General features: G+C 38.9%; 1 protein-coding gene across 1 annotated transcript; it reads right to left on the minus strand.

Annotated features, from left to right (window-relative positions):
• Positions 1–8,828: 8,828 nt before the first annotated feature.
• On the minus strand, positions 8,829–15,439 carry LOC140779212 (protein-tyrosine-phosphatase MKP1-like). Its single transcript, XM_073124208.1, has 2 exons — positions 13,554–15,439; positions 8,829–9,182 (listed from the first exon to the last, which is right to left on the minus strand). Exons 1-2 carry the CDS (start codon positions 15,321–15,323, stop codon positions 9,123–9,125), a joined length of 1,830 nt encoding a protein of 609 aa, XP_072980309.1. The 5' UTR covers positions 15,324–15,439; the 3' UTR covers positions 8,829–9,122.
• Between the last annotated feature and the right edge of the window lie 914 nt (positions 15,440–16,353).

Raw genomic sequence — 16,353 nt, forward strand, 5'->3', positions numbered from 1 at the left:
ATATTCTAATCCATTGAAACCTTCATTACCCTCAATAGCTGAAGATAATCATTCTTCTTTCTAAGGTGTTGTTCTACCAAATCCATCAAAGGTAAGGAAAGAAAAATCCCCTGCTGACCTCTCCAATCCTTTATCCATCCTTCCGATCATTCTGGATTGGTTCTCGTTTCCAAGCCCCTCAATGGAGATAACTACTCCAGTTGGAAAAGATCCATGATTCGAGCCTTGAATACAAGAAATAAGCTCGAATTCATCAATGGGTTTATCTTAGCTCCTTCAAAAGCAGATGATCCTGAAGGTCATGCCATTTGGTCAAGATGTAATGACATTATCCATTCTTGGATAGTCAACACCTGTGATCCAGAAATTGCCGACAGTGTGAATTTTTATTCCACTGCTAGAGAAGTTTGGGAGGACCTCGATACCCGATTCTCTTAGGGCAATCTAGCCCGCATATTTGAGATCCAACGGGACATCGCCCTCCACAAGCAAAAAAACCACCTCTGTCTCCATCTATTATACTCGATTGAAAACCCTATGGGACGAGTTAGGGATGCATTGTGAAACACCACAATCGGAGTAACAAAAGGTAATGCAATTTCTAATGGGTTTGAATGAATCTTATAGTGCAATCCGTGGCCAGATCCTCTTGATGAAACCTTCCCCCTCGGTTCACGAAGCATACTCCTTCATTACTCAAGAGGAGAAACAACGCCATCTAGAAGTTGCTTCCGCCTCCACCGAGCCGACCCCGGTTGCTGCTATGGCTGTCCACAAGCTTTATCCGCCATCACCAAGGAAGAACGAGAGGAGCGATCGTCCTGATTCTAATCACAGACGTAATGGACCCGGTTCTAGAAAGGTGCGACCCCACTACACCTATTGTGATGCCAATGGACATTGGGTCCAAAAGTGTTACAAATTACATGGCTACCCCCCTGGCCATCCAAAGGCCAAGTCCAATCCGGGCTCAAGCTCTACTCGGCCCAATTACTCTACAGTCAACCAGGCGAGCTGTGAAGAAGGTGGACCTAACACCACATTCACAGAGGCCCAATTAAAACAGATTATGAAACTTCTCAATAATCAGGCAAAAGGTACCCCTAATCCTAAGGCAAATGCGGTCACAAAATCAGATTTGTCTCAATTAGCTCGTCGAAATTGGATTATCGATAGTGGTGCAACAAATCATATCACCTCATCATAAAAAATACTGCATAAAGACAAAGATTACTCGTTGTCACCCGTATTATTACCTAGTGGAGAGAAGGCCAAAACTATTGCTAAAGGATCCATGCCTTTGAATTTCGTCTATAAATTGCATGATGTGTTATCTGTTCCTACATTCAAAGTTGATTTGTTGTCAGTAGGGCGATTGACAAAAGGCTTAAATTGTTTAGTGACATTTTTCCCTAAATGGTGTATTTTGTAGGATCTGGATATGAGGAAGATGATTCGTTTGGGTGAAATGCATGACAGACTCTATTATCTGGTGGCATTAGGAGTAGGAAAGTTTACTACTAAACAAGCCACGTCCTCAAACCAACCAACATGCAATCTCACCATCTCACCTACCGACCTTTGGCACAACCGCTTAGGGCATGTATCATCTTCCCGTTTGAATTTTATTGCCCAAAATTTCTTAAATTTTTCTGCTAATTCCAATAAATCTTGCTCTATTTGTCCACTTACCAAACAAAGTCGTTTACCTTTTAATATCAGTAATACTTTCTCTATTAAACCATTTGATGTTATTCATTGTGATATTTGGGGTCGCTATCGACATCCTTCCCTTTCTGGTTCTCATTATTTTCTCACCATTGTCGACGATTTTTTTACGTTTTACTTGGATATTTTTAATGCGACATAAAGATGAAACACAACTGCTTTTAAAATGTTTTTTCAGTTATGTTTCTACTCAATTTGAAACTCGCAACAAAACTGTTCGAAGTGATAATGGTGGCGAATTTATCTCTTTTCGTTCTTTTTTTCAAGATAACGGTGTTATTTTTTAACATTCTTGCGTATACACACCTCAACAAAATGGGGTTGTGGAACGCAAACACCGTCACATTCTTCAAGTAGCAAGAGCATTAAAATTTCAAGCTAATCTTCCTTCCCAATTTTGGAGAGAATGTGCTCTTACTACTGTTCACATCATTAATCAGCTACTTTCCCCAATTTTAGCCGACAAGACACCATTTGAGCTTCTTTACTCAAAACCTCCTACTTTTTCTTATCTATGAGTTTTTGGTTGCTTGGCTTATGCCACAAACATCCATACCTCTCATAAATTTGACTACCGAGCTACACCTTCCATTTTCATTGGATACTTGATAACAAAAAAAAAATTCACAAGTAGAGATGTCCATTTTAAAGAAGATATTTTTCCTTATTCTCCAAATAATACCTATTCTCTACCCTTTCCTTTGATCCAAACAACAAACCCATCAAGGGGAGATGATACAAGTCCCATAAGCCCATATGACAATTCTTTTGAACCCAACTCAACCACATCACCATCATTTGAACCTAACCCACCCACATCACCACCCTCCACCGCAACTCCACCACCACCACACATACAACCGCCTGAAATTTGTTCACCCATGAACCTTCTCCCCTTTACTTCCTCCCCGCCACCACCACCTTGCCATACTACCACCATTCCCTCTACTAGAACACTCGATCCACCACCACCAACCAATATTCCTCTCCACCGCTCCACTCGACAATCTAATCCACCTGTGAGGTTCAACGATTATCTCTACTTCGCCGTCACGCATCCTCCCTCTAATCCAGTCACCTCCTCCTCTCCAGATTCGCACAAAGGGACAAGGTACCCACTAAACAATTACCTTTCTTATCATCGCTATACACCTGCACACAAATTGTTTATTGCTTCTATTAGTCAAGAGCGAGAGCCGACCTCTTACAATGAAGCTATCACCAACCCTCAATGGCGTGATGCAATGAAGCTTGAGTTAGATGCCCTTGCTGCCAACGGCACATGGAGTCTGACCTCTCTTCCGGCTGGCAAGAAACCCATAGGATGTTGGTGGGTTTACAAGATCAAACGTTGCTCTGATGGCACAATAGAATGACATAAGGCGCGCCTGGTTGCTCAAGGATTCACCCAAATGGAGGGCATCGACTACCACGAGACTTTCTCTCCCATAGCAAAAATTATTTCTGTTCGCTGTCTTCTTGCCTTAGCTGCTGCTAGAGGCTGGCCACTTCATCAGCTTGATGTCCACAATGCATTCCTCCATGGTGACCTGACTGAAGAAATTTACATGTCTCCACCACTAGAGCTTCATAGACAGGGGGAGGAACATCTCGTTTGTCGCCTACACAAATCGCTCTATGGATTGAAGCAAGCCTCTCACTAGTGGTTTTCAAAGTTTTCTTCTGTCATCACTTCCGCTGGCTTTGTACAATCACGAGCCGACTACTCCCTCTTCACCGAAAAGAAAGGCAAGTCTTTTACCATTCTCCTAATTTATGTCGACGATATTTTGATCACTGGAAATGATCCAAACAATATTCCTACCATCAAGAAGCATTTGCATAAAAATTTTAATCTTAAAGACCTTGGCGAGTTAAAATATTTTCTAGGAAAAGAAATCTCTGTATCTAGGAATGGGATTTTTATGTCATAGAGAAAATATGCATTAGAAATAATCAAAGATGCATATCTATTAAATGCTGCTCTAGTGGACACTCCTATGGAAAGAGGCTTAAAACTGTTAGATAAAGATGAATTGCTTAAAGATCCAGGCAGATACTGAAAATTGGTGGGCCGCCTGATATATTTGACAGTTACAAGACCTGATATTACTTATTCTGTTCATGTCTTGAGAGTAGATTCATGCATCAACCCAGAAGACATCATATGGAGGCAGCCTTACGCGTTGTTCGATATCTAAAGGGTGCCCTAGGTCAAGATTTATTCTTTTCTTCAAAAAATGATTTGAAATTGTGGGCCTACTGTGATTCAGATTGGGGAGGTTGTCATCTCACTAGACGGTCCACTATAGGATATTATGTGTTTCTTGGGTCCTCACTAATTTCATGGAGATCAAAATGGCAGAAAACTATATCATTGTCTTCAGCCGAAGCGGAATACCGTGCAATGATAGGAGCTTGCTGCGAGTTAACATGGCTTCGGTGCCTATCCATGGACCTGCTTCCTTATATTGTGACAACAAGGCCGCTCTGCATATAGCAGCAAACCTAGTCTTTCATGAATGCACAAGGCATATAGAAATGGACTGTCACTATATTCGAGACAAGATTCAAAATGGTTCAATAATTACCAAGCATATTGGCTCAGCAAATCAATAAATAGATTTGTTAACTAAACCTTTGGGAAAGGAAATATTTATACCTATGGTACGCAAGTTGGGCGTGCAAGATATCCACTCTCCAACTTAAGGGGGAGTATTGGAAAGAAATATTGAAATCAGATTTGGTTCCAATCTGAGATGGGTGTTTATTGGAAAGAAATATTGAAATCAGATTTGGTTCCAACTTGATGGGGAGCATTGGAAAGAAATATCAAAATCCTTATGTAACAACCCAGAAAATAAATAAATAATAATAATAATAAATAATGTAATAACCTCAAAAAATAAATAATAATAATAATAATAATAATAATAATAATGTATAAAATAAATAAATAAATAAATAAGAGACAAAAAGAAAGAAAAAAAAATATCAAGTTTTTTTTAAAAAAAAAGATAAATAAAAGTTTTTGGGCACGACGTGGCCGGCCACTATGGCCGGCCTCGTGCCCAAGCAAGCTGCTTATGCAGCTTGCGTGGTGAGGCGCCACGCGCCCACTGTCGCTGTCGCAGCCAATCAGCTACGGCCAGCTGGCGCGGTGGGCCCCACCACTACCGCCGGAGCCTCCCTCCCCACCGCCTCTCTCTCTATATTTTTCTTCTCCCCACTCTCTCTCTCTTTTGGTCTTTCTCTCTCTCCTCCTCCTCTCAAACTCTCTCTCTCTCTCTCTCTCCCTCTCTTTTTCCTCGTGCTGCCGCCAGCCTGCCATCACCGGGACCCCGAACTCCCTTATGTGAGACCCCGTGGACCCTGAAGTTGAGTTGATGTCTGACTGGGTGGACGTGAGAGTTACGTGGTTTGTCTTCTGATCAAGGGTGAGTAGTCTTATCCCCTAGATCCCCTTATCAAATTAGGTTATATTATATATTATATAAATGTATGTTTTGGCCTCTAGCATGATTATATGACTTTATCTAGAAATGATTACAGTCGAGCATATTTTTATCATGCATATAATTAGACTGATCTTGGATATGAGTATGATGATGATAAATAAAGATGATTGGAGATGATTATACTGTTATGATTTTATGTCGGGATGATCTCTAACATGAGTGCACATGTGATAGACTAGTAGGAGTATGCATGTATTAGATATATGGTTGGAGTCTACATTGCATCATTTTTCTCTTGATTCCTTTTCTACCTAAATTCCTGTTATGCATTGACTTGTTATCGTACTGGATATGTTAGGTTTTTAATTGTTGGCAATTGTGTACAAAATATTCTAAGTGTACTTTTTACATGTATATGAGCTTTATACAAGTCTAGAAAATCTCTGGTTTGAAGAATTGCAAAATTATTGAAGCAAGGTTGATGAGATCAAGTCATACCAACGAAGTTTGAAAATCTTGGACTTTCATGAGTACGGATAAGACTCGAATTTTGCTCTATCTTGAAGATCATGAGTACGGATAAGACTCGGATTTGGCTCTATCTTGAATATCATATATAAGGATTATGAAACCCTATCTCTAGGGGGGTTGAAGAAGATTATTGAAGGAGACTTCTTGAGGCTACATCGGTTCTTCAACGAATAAGGTTCTTCTCATCTACAAGAATTTAATCTTTCGTCTTAAGGGCTATCTAGACGAAAGATCAATCTCGAGGGCTACTGAGATTAGACTTCAATCACAAGAAGCAGTGAATCGTGGGTTCTAGCGATCAAGACTGAGAGGAACAAAGTTGTTTGGATCGACGAGTTGTTTTGTGAGTCAATCTTGTAACTGCTACTATCATAGTGATTGGTTTTGATCCGAGTTTGGATCCGTGGTTTTTTTCCCGTTTTGGGTTTTTCCACGTTAAAATCTTGGCGTTCATCTCTGCTTTCATTCTTAATATTTCTTCGGACTTTTACTTTAAGCGAACGAGCGATATCATTGCTTAGTATTTAGATACATACGTGTGTCTAGGAGTTTTTTCAGGATATATGCATATGATCTGTCATTTAGAAGGAAAGTATGAAATATGATTGATAGGATAGTTGATAGAAAGCGTGAGGATACCCGAGTGGGCGCGAGGGTTAAGACGCGCTTAGTGGATGATTGATTGCTCGACATAGTTGCGATCCTGTTGGCCTTACGTCCGAAGTCGTTAGTTTGTGTGCGCAGCAGACATTCGGACACATGCCATTCACCAGGGCATATGTGGCGAGTTATCCTCACGAGATTTCTATCAGCTAGAAGGGTGTCCAGTCTGGATGGATGTTGATACCCTAGCGGGTGGCGGGATATGGTTATATTTGAGATACTCTTGCGGGTGGTGGAGTATGCTGGCGGGATATGGTTATATTTGAGATACTCTTGCGGGTGGTGGAGTATGCTATGAGCCTTCGGACATGATGTTGAGACCGGGTACCGGTGTTGACTGTGCACAGTGGTATAGTATGATGATGACATATAGAGCTGACATTGATGACTGAGATGTTGAGAAATGCATATGATTTTATTATCATCTAATTGCCTGATTATCGAGTGGTTAATATACATCATATATGGTTGCATTTAATATCATAGCATGGTCATGGTCGGTATGCATCATGTGTCATATTTGAGAGAGATAGTTATGATGATTATGACATGGAGATTGGTTTATTCATTGTCGAGGATTATATATTTTTATTAGTTATGACATATTATTTACCTTTCATTTATGTATTATTGAGGACACATTTATATACTTATTCATGACATGATGCTCTTTCTGATTTATATTATTCAGTACATGATTTACTCTCTGTTTGGCATCACTGATTCGGGGTAAGGTCTATTCATTGAGCCTTTTGCTCATGACTCTCTTTATTTCTTTTCTAACCTCTCAGATATGTGGTACGTGATATCTTGAGGAGATATTATAGAGCGAGGATGAGATGAGCTATAGATGTGAGATAGTATAGAAGATAGTTTAACCAGATATTGAGTTGTACCATTATTTGATATTTGTATTTTATTATATCAAATGATGATTTGTATAATCCATGTCAGATTATAGTGCACTCGTGTAACAGTTGTTTAATTGTATCTTGATGGTTTGTTGTGGCCTGTGTGGGTCCTGCCAGATTAGGTAGTGGTCTAGTGTATATCATTGTGGACTTGGATATTCATATTTTAACAGATTTGTTTGGTTGATAATATGATATATTTGGTATTGGATTATGTGAGTATGAATGTGTTAGCAGGTATTATTTGATGATGTCATAATTGTATGTGCACAGAAGTGTATCTATGCGTGACGGGCCCCGCCCGTCCTGTCGTGTGCACCGCACATGCCGTGTGGGTGCGTGGGCGTGCACGTGGCCGGGCCGGGCGGGAGCGTTACACCTAATCTATTGATTTGGTTAATCTGTTTGTTATTTACCTTGTATATAGCAGCTCTATCCTAATATGTTGGGTAGACAAACTTAATTGTAGGAAAGATTGTTGTAATTTCCTCCTATTTATGTACTCGATTCATCTCAATGAAACACACAATTTTCTCGTTATAATCTTTTTACAACTTGAACATAGAAAGACATAGACTTAATTAAATTTTGCTGCTGTCCCATTACCACTTGGACAATTTATCAGTGTTTCGATCAACTCATGTTCTAGAAGTTTTATTTGAAATTGATTTTTGATCTCAAAATTTAAATATATTAAACACGACCAAAGCTTAACTCGCTGTTCTGTTCAAATGTATATATATATATATTTATTTATTCTTTCCATTTAAATTTTATAGTAAAAAATTGATTAGTTGTTAATAAGTATGCTAAGATTTCAGCTCCATTTTTTTTAAAAAAATATTTGAGTTAGAGGAATCTTAGATGCGCAATATCAATTAGTTTATGATATTTTTTTTGTCTTATTAGCTCTCCTTCGAAACTTAAATATACCGTCCTTAAACTTAATACTTAAATAGGTCTCCGCTGTCAACCTAACAGTCTATTATTGCTGTTATAATAAATATAAAATGCTGACTTAACCCGTGCTTTCTTAATAAATAAAAGGATATCTCCACAAACTTGAGAAATATCCATACATATATATATAATTTATCCAGTTGCAACATAATATTCCCTCTAGTTTATTGTGGATAGGGCTTTATTCTGTAAGTATTAAGTTTGAGGGGTGATTTGTTTAAGTATTTATACAATACTAGATGCATAACATCAACTGGTGTTCCGTTAGCTGTTCTTAGAAAGCAAAGAAGAAGAAGAAGAAGAAGAAGAAGAAGGAGAAGAAAAGTAGTAATGACCTACCCTATGAAGATAATACTCACTGACTTCCTATCATGCCAGATTCAGCTCTCATTACAATTTACAATCTACAAATCCTTGTAATATTTCTACAATACCCTCACTGACAGAGAATAAAAGAATCTATTATCAATTAAATCTCCATTCTTCAACAGCACAAGAAAATGAGATATTGCAAGGAGAGCTCAAAGCCTGTCCACCAATGTAGGAGTCATTATTCATGTAAATAACCAATTAGAAATGCAAGCTAAGAATTAAGATAATCTTTTATTTCTGGCTAACTTTTAAGAACATAGATCTACACCTTTTGTACCAATCAACAGCGCTAAGCTACAATAGTCGCTGTTGCACTGTTTTGAAATTAAGTTAAAGCAGGTAGGGAACACTATCCATGTCTTCCATTCAGAGTTCTCTACTTAATCCAGAGCATCGACTCGTCGTGCTTCCAAGGTTAGTTCGATCTCCAACATGACTAAGTTGAAGATTTCGTTGTTGAAGGTGAGCATGCTTCACAATGATACCTACATTCATCAACTCAGCGGAATGAGAAAAGGTGGTTCAAGAACTGCTGTGGTTCCTGGCCTTCTTTAATGATCTGGAAATCATACAACAAAACAATGCAATGATTCAAGTTATTGTCAAATCAAAATTAACAGACTTAGAAGGTATAGATCAGATATACAGGATAATAGAACATTAGTAGAACACCATGCAGCTTTTCTCGGTGAGTTGAAAAACTGACAAAAGTTACAAATGTAATCGAATGGAAGGACATATAAATAATTTTAATCCTCTCACCTAATTAGGTAACGATGTCAAGCATATATTGTATTCTTGAAATTTCAAGGATAATTAAGATTCAGTTTCGCCAAACAAAAGAACAACAAAATCTGGAATCACTCTAAACTTAAATCTTCATGGAATAACATAGAACATTAACACTTTTCATCAGTTATGATCTTTGAAAGACAGAGAAAAAAGTAGTGACAAAAATAACATGTTCTGTATGTTACTATATACATAAGATCATGTGTAACGAGCTTATTTGTAAGCATATCGATGATCATGACATCCCTTCTTATAGTTCTAGCCTTTCAGGGGTCTAAGTTATCACAATGATCATCGGATGAATTCAGTATGTCAAACATATACTGATGTAACTCTATGATGAAAAAAATATCTTCTGCTTATCTATATCTTAGTACCAGAATTTGTGAACTTACATATGTCAGTACTTCACTAGTTCACTCACTCCATATCATCTACTGATATAACACTATGATTAAAAGTATCTTCTGCTTCTTAGTACCAGAATTTCTGAACTTGAATAAATCTGTACTTTACTCCGTATGAACCACATATCTTGTTTTCTTCAGTTTCCTAATCTGAAAACTTGACATGATCCTGAATTCCACAATTATGTCTCCTCCATTCGAACTATACCTTTACCTTACAAATGGTTAAAAATAAGATTTTATATAAAAGACTATAATAATAAGATTCCAGCAGAAGAATGCTCCCTGCTTATTTTTGGCAATGCCTTATAGTAGAATGATTTTATTTCAGTATCCACATTCACGATGTACCTCAACCTAGATATTAGGTATATTCAACATGAGAGAATCATAAAGTAAAATAATAAAAGACTCAGTTTTTTTTTTTTTTTTTTTTGTATACCGCTTGAATGCCAATCTTTCTCCTAGGGCTATTTGAAAGATTCAAAATCATCATCCAAGCTTGCCAAAAGTATACAAAAATTTTTTGATATGTAAATTTGTTTGTAGAACGAAGGAGAAATGCACGGTAATCATTCCAGACTTGCACAAGAAAGGCTAACTTACATTTTTCATTCCCTTCATATCACTCAATATTACATTACACCTATGAAGAATAAAAGCGTACAATTTTCCCTTTAAACTATCTCAAATGTAATAACTTGCACCAACGGTGTGATGTAATAGTGTAAGTTATTAATTACCTGGACATTTGGCCAAAATCGCCCTCATTGCAAACTAACAGATGAGTGTAGATTGTCATGTTTTAGATAATTCAGGAGCAGATTGTACACTTTTATTGTTCAATTGTATAAATATGTGTAATAGTAGTTCAGTTCAGGTCAGGGCATGAATTCAGGAGGTGAAAATGTTATTTAGCGTAAAGGAACTTTCAAAAAGATGAAAACTGGTTGCTTAAAGCTTCAAGAGAGATCCATTATCAATTTATCACTAGTCAACCTAATAACCTCAAAAAATTATTGATGTGAAAATTGGCTGATCCTGAACAAATCTCCATGTGTAAATATAATCTTCTTAAAAAGGTAGGTGTGCAACCATTTAACTGAAATTGATTCAATGCACCACTACATGTCCTAGTAAAACAGCCTCATGCATTTTCTTTCCGAAAGAAGTATCATGACGACCTGACCATAACCTAGCTGATGACTCATTCAGAATATCACATCAAGTTTTATGTTAGTAACTACTATAGCACTCTCAAGTAAAATATATTCCTAGCATATTTTCCCTTCCTATTACATTTCACAGGAAAGTAAAACACATTCTTCACAACAGCATCATCACTGTTTTTGCAACAAGCTTACTGCCCACAAATCACAAACCTTTTTGCCACTCTATTGTCTAACACCAAAATTCTATCTCCATGCTGCTAGAGCAACTCATTTCACAAATGCAGAGTCTATACAAATACAAATGACTTTGCCTTGTAGACTCACACGGTATTCACATGTGTGCTAGATTAAGAATTAGTTGACACATCAGAATTCCAGATAATTATGAAAGTCCATGTAATACTTTTCAGCCACTCGTTTTTTGTGTCAAGCTGCTGCCAGAATGTGTACATCTTGCATCCAAGTGGTTATAAGTCTGAGAGATTGAAACATCACCTCAAATGTTGGGAAAAGGTTTTGGAAAGCACCTTCTATTATCCAGTTAGCAGAATTCTTAAGAATATATGATGTGTCACTTTACTTCTTCACAAAAACTAGATTAAAATTCCCTATGAATTATATGATAAGTCATTAACATTCAGCATGATCTGAACAAGAAATTCATTTATGTTAGCATAGAATTATCAATCTCAGTATCAAAAAGGACATAACACGGGCAGAACATTGCAGCAATGTGGAACATTGTCGCGCTTACCAAATTAATGGAGCGTCATTCTTCAACATTTAAAAGGACTTCCTATTTTGTACAAACAATAATTACATTATATCCGAACTACTTAATATCAGTAGTTGTCCAACCTTCCACTCAACTCCATTTTGGATAATATATGATAGATGTTGAACTTAAAATTAAATTTACCTGAAGATATAGTTTTGCTGATATATAAGTACTTAGAATCACAATGTCATTTGTATTTTACAAAAGTCCTACCATGCAAACATGTGAACGGTTCTGAGTTTTTGACCAAACTAGGCTCATTTTATATTTTTTTTATTGAAATAGGCTGTCACTCAAACTTATTACCAAATAGGATCTAATTTACTATAGTCCTAATAAAAATACTGAACTGATCATCATTTTTAAAAACGCTGATCAATTTAGTATTTTTATCATCAGACTTCTTTTTTGTTTTAACTTTTAAAAGATTAAGTTAAAAGGATCTATATACATAAAACGCTAATTAGTTCAGCATTTTTGTCTAGGGAAAAAATGCTGATCGGTTCAGCATTTTTATTAGAGCTATAGTGAATTAGACCCTATTAGTAATAAGTTTGAGGGGTACCATTTTTATAAAAAAAATTGGAATAGGGCTATTTTGGTCAAAAACTCAATCCCATTTTCTTCTTGATCCTCATCATAGTCAATAAAATTACTTTAAATTTTATTAGCAGAGTCAAACATTTGGTCATCTTATATCAGTAGAATAATTGCAACTAAGACTTATAAATATATAGGTTGTCTAGATATAACCTAATGGAATGTGGTGTTAGGATAGCGTTGAAGTGAAAGTCAGTTAAAAATAAAAACATTTTTTTTATCACCGCAAGGTATAAAATTAACTCCACATTGACTACAAAGTTAAGTACTTAACATAGACAGACTTCTGTGGGCAAAAAATGAAATTGTTCAATAAGTTTATGCAAACTTGCAGATATTGTTACAAACCAAATTTGAAATGGTTCGTTCCCGGGATGATCCTGAGAATTTAATAGGTCATAACCTCAGAAGTCTCAAATCTAATAGCTTTGGAATAAAGTAAATCGAAGATCTGGATGAAAAACTATAACTAAAATAGTGGAGAAAGGTTAGAACGAAACAAAAATAGGAAAAACCGATGTTGAGATGGTTGTGGGATGGTGGTGGTCGACAGTATGAGTGGATGGTTCGTGGAGGTAGATGGTGGCTAAGATTTGAAAGTGGAGATATAGTTTTTAACTTAGATCTACTCTTAGGAAAATAAACGACTCTGATTAATTTATTTCTACTCTTAAATTATCTTACTCCCAAGATAGTCTAAGGTTAAAACATAATTCTTAATTTTCAGTGGATATTTGGATGAATAAACAAAGAAGCATATCCCTTGTATATATAGAGGTTAAGTACAATAAGTCATATTTAGACTTAACCCTAAAGGTTTTTACGACTCGAACTATAATTTACCTTAGAGGCTTACATGACGTAATTGAACTTGTTTGAGTGGCTTATATAATTTAACTAGACTTACTTTAAGGATTTATATGATATAACTAGACTTGCATTAAAAATTTATATAAGAGATAAATATGGATCAATTAAAAAATAAATAGACTCGATCTATCGAGCTCAATATCCTCATGACGCAATCCGATCTAACCCGGTTCGCATCAGATATTTAATCAGTGAGTGGCCCGCCATTAGTACATCTAACAACTAGCAAATTAGTTAACATGCAGTCAATCCAATTAACAAGAGATTATTTCAGTAATGCAACTAGTCAACTTTAAGAAGTTATCCCATACCTCTAATGGAGTATCCCTCGGAAGGTCCATTTGATCAAAAAATTCCACGCCAATCTTCTTCAAACATGCATCCCTATCCCCTTCACTCAATTTACTCCTACTACCTAGCCACAAGTATAAAATCTTTGCGTTTTGCTTTCTCGCACTCTTCCTCGAATCCTCCGGTGCTAACATCAAAAGTATCACTCTAGAATCAAGAACACCTGGATGAATCTCTTCCAATTTATCCATCTCAGGCCACCGAAAAAGAATCGGATGAATCAAGCCACTATCTTCATCTCTAAGCTCATTCTCTTCTTCCTCTACTTCCAAATGCTCTGATGAGTCCAAAGAAAGCCTACACATATCCACCTCTGGAATGAATGGAGGAGATGCGCACCAATCCGAAAGCTGAGCCTTCTCGTCATCAGTGGTAGACGACACATCCAAAGATGGAGCAATCCCGCCTCTGCGTTGAGCAAGAGACAAGGTTTTCGTTCTTTCACTTGTGGTAGAAATAGGAGTAAAGGTCGCATCTTTCTCATTTCGTGGACTCAAAGGTGGCACTTTGGTATCAGATTGAGGCGAAGACCCAGGTGTGGAAGGCAAATTATACCAATCCGATGAGGACGACGACGCCGGGGAGAAGGCGAACGATGACGAGGAGGAGGAGGAAGGCGTCGTGCTCTCCGGTGATTCCACGCTGCGAGAAGGAGACTTGAGCCCGTGGTGGAAGATGTCGAAATCGAGGTCGTACAGCTCCACCCTCCTCTTTCCGGCTTCCGGGCAAGCATCGGGAATCGTGCCATCCTCGGCAACGGCGGCCCAGAAGTTATCTGGTTCCGAGCCTTCCTGGAAGGTCACGATGGGTCCCACGGCGCGCTCGTACCGCGCGACCTGGCGTGCTGCCCTCTCAGCAGCGGCGGCCATCGCCGGATCGCACGACACGCCGAACCACACGTACAGGGCGTCCGCCGCGTGGACGATGAAGGCGCCGCGAGAATCGAGGAATTCGGCGCCGCCGCCGACGACAGCCTTGGGGACGAGGTAGAGCGGTGCGTAGGGCGAGTGTGGCGCGAGGCGCAGGACCCTGCGCGCCGAACCGGGGGACGCCGGGATGGCCCCGCCGCTTCCCCGCGGCTGGCGGCGGAGAAGCTGCGCCGCGAACCCGAGGTTGGGATCCACGGCCGCGCGGGCTGCGCGCACGCGGCGGAGCGCCGCGTCGAATGGCACCCCGTCGTGCCACATCAGGTACGCCACGACGACGGCGGCGGACCTCGACTTGCCCCGGACACAGTGCACCAGGGCGCGGCCCCCGGGCGCCGCCGCCGCCGACTCGAGGAAGTCGAACGCGTCGTAAAGCACCGCGGCGAGGTCCTCCCCGGGGGAATCGTGGAGCCACAGCGTCTGGTACACCAAATCCCCATCTCCCCGGAAGTAATCGGGGCAGGAATCGCCGACGCAGTTGAGCACGTGGGTGATGCCGTGGCGGCGCAGGACGGCGCGGTCGCGCGCCGCCGCTTCGCTGCCGATGAACACGTGGTCGGCAACGCGGGAGAGGGAGGCGGAGGGCGTGGGACACGTGCCGTCGTCCAAGGCGGGTATGGGCCACCCGGATAGGGGCGGCCGGGTCGGGAGCGCAAGATGGGCCGGTCTCCTCGTGGAGCGGACCGGGTTTGGATTCGGATTCGGATTCGGGTTGGAACTCGGTGAGGAGCGCCCGGTCCAGGAGGCGGAGCGCCAAAGTGACTTCCGGGGAGTGGCGGTGGGGGTGGAATCGGACGAGTCCATCCTTAACTTTATCCGGGCTTATTCCGATAGCATCGAGGAGGGTGGTCGGGTGGAATAAGAGAGAGGGAGAGGGGGGTGAGAGGTGGGAGTTGGAATAGTTGACTACCTCTTTGACTGGGGAGAGTTTGGTCAAACGTTGATTGGAGTGTGACGCGTCCATTTATTGTTTGTTGGACGAAAGCGATGTGTGAGCCGCCATTCCGCGTTTGCGTTCACGAGAGAGTTTTTTTTTTTTAATTTTTTTAATTTTATTTTTATCTAAACTCAAAAAAAAAAAAAAGAAGCTTGAAATTAGTTAGCTCATTGTCACGAGGTGGAGCTACGGCTGTAAAGCCTCTTTAACCTCTGCTTGAAAATGAGTTTAGCTGAGCTTAATTTTTAAAATAAATTTAAAAATAATTTTAAGTTAGATTTGATTATTAGCTGGCTCCGTTAAAAAGGCAGCTCGAAATAATTATAATATAAGAGATAATATTTATAGTTGTTTATATTTTTAAATTATGTCTTATTTAAATTTAATTAAAGTCTAAATCAAGTTTAAAATTTAGCTTGAATTGATTAAGGTTTAAAATTACTTATTAATCAGCTTATTTATGCTCGAGTTCAGCTCAAAATTAGTTTATATTAAAATAATCTTAATTCAGATTTAAAATTAATTTTGAGCCTACTACACCCATACGCACGAGTAATAACGCCTTCTAGATAAAAGAAATCTTTATAGTATTTAGTCCTATTATTTTATATAAGTAGAATATATCCGTATGTATGGTTTACTATGATATAGAAAATTATATATTTGCTATGACTTTTGGAAGCTATAGATAAAGTAATCTTTCTGACTGAAATGTTTTAAGCCACATGCATCTCTTCTATAAAAACTAAAACCACTGAGACCAATTCTACGTGGATCTCTCCTTTACCAAATTAAAATTATACGACCTAATTTTAGAAACATCGTAAACCACACGCACAGATTTATAAGTCTCTTTCCTTACCCTTTTTATATACAGAAAGTAATAAAGTCCAATCT

The sequence above is a fragment of the Typha angustifolia genome, chromosome 3, assembly GCF_048772165.1.
Source record: "Typha angustifolia cultivar Huaian chromosome 3, ASM4877216v1, whole genome shotgun sequence".
In the NCBI taxonomy this organism is placed as follows: domain Eukaryota; kingdom Viridiplantae; phylum Streptophyta; class Magnoliopsida; order Poales; family Typhaceae; genus Typha; species Typha angustifolia.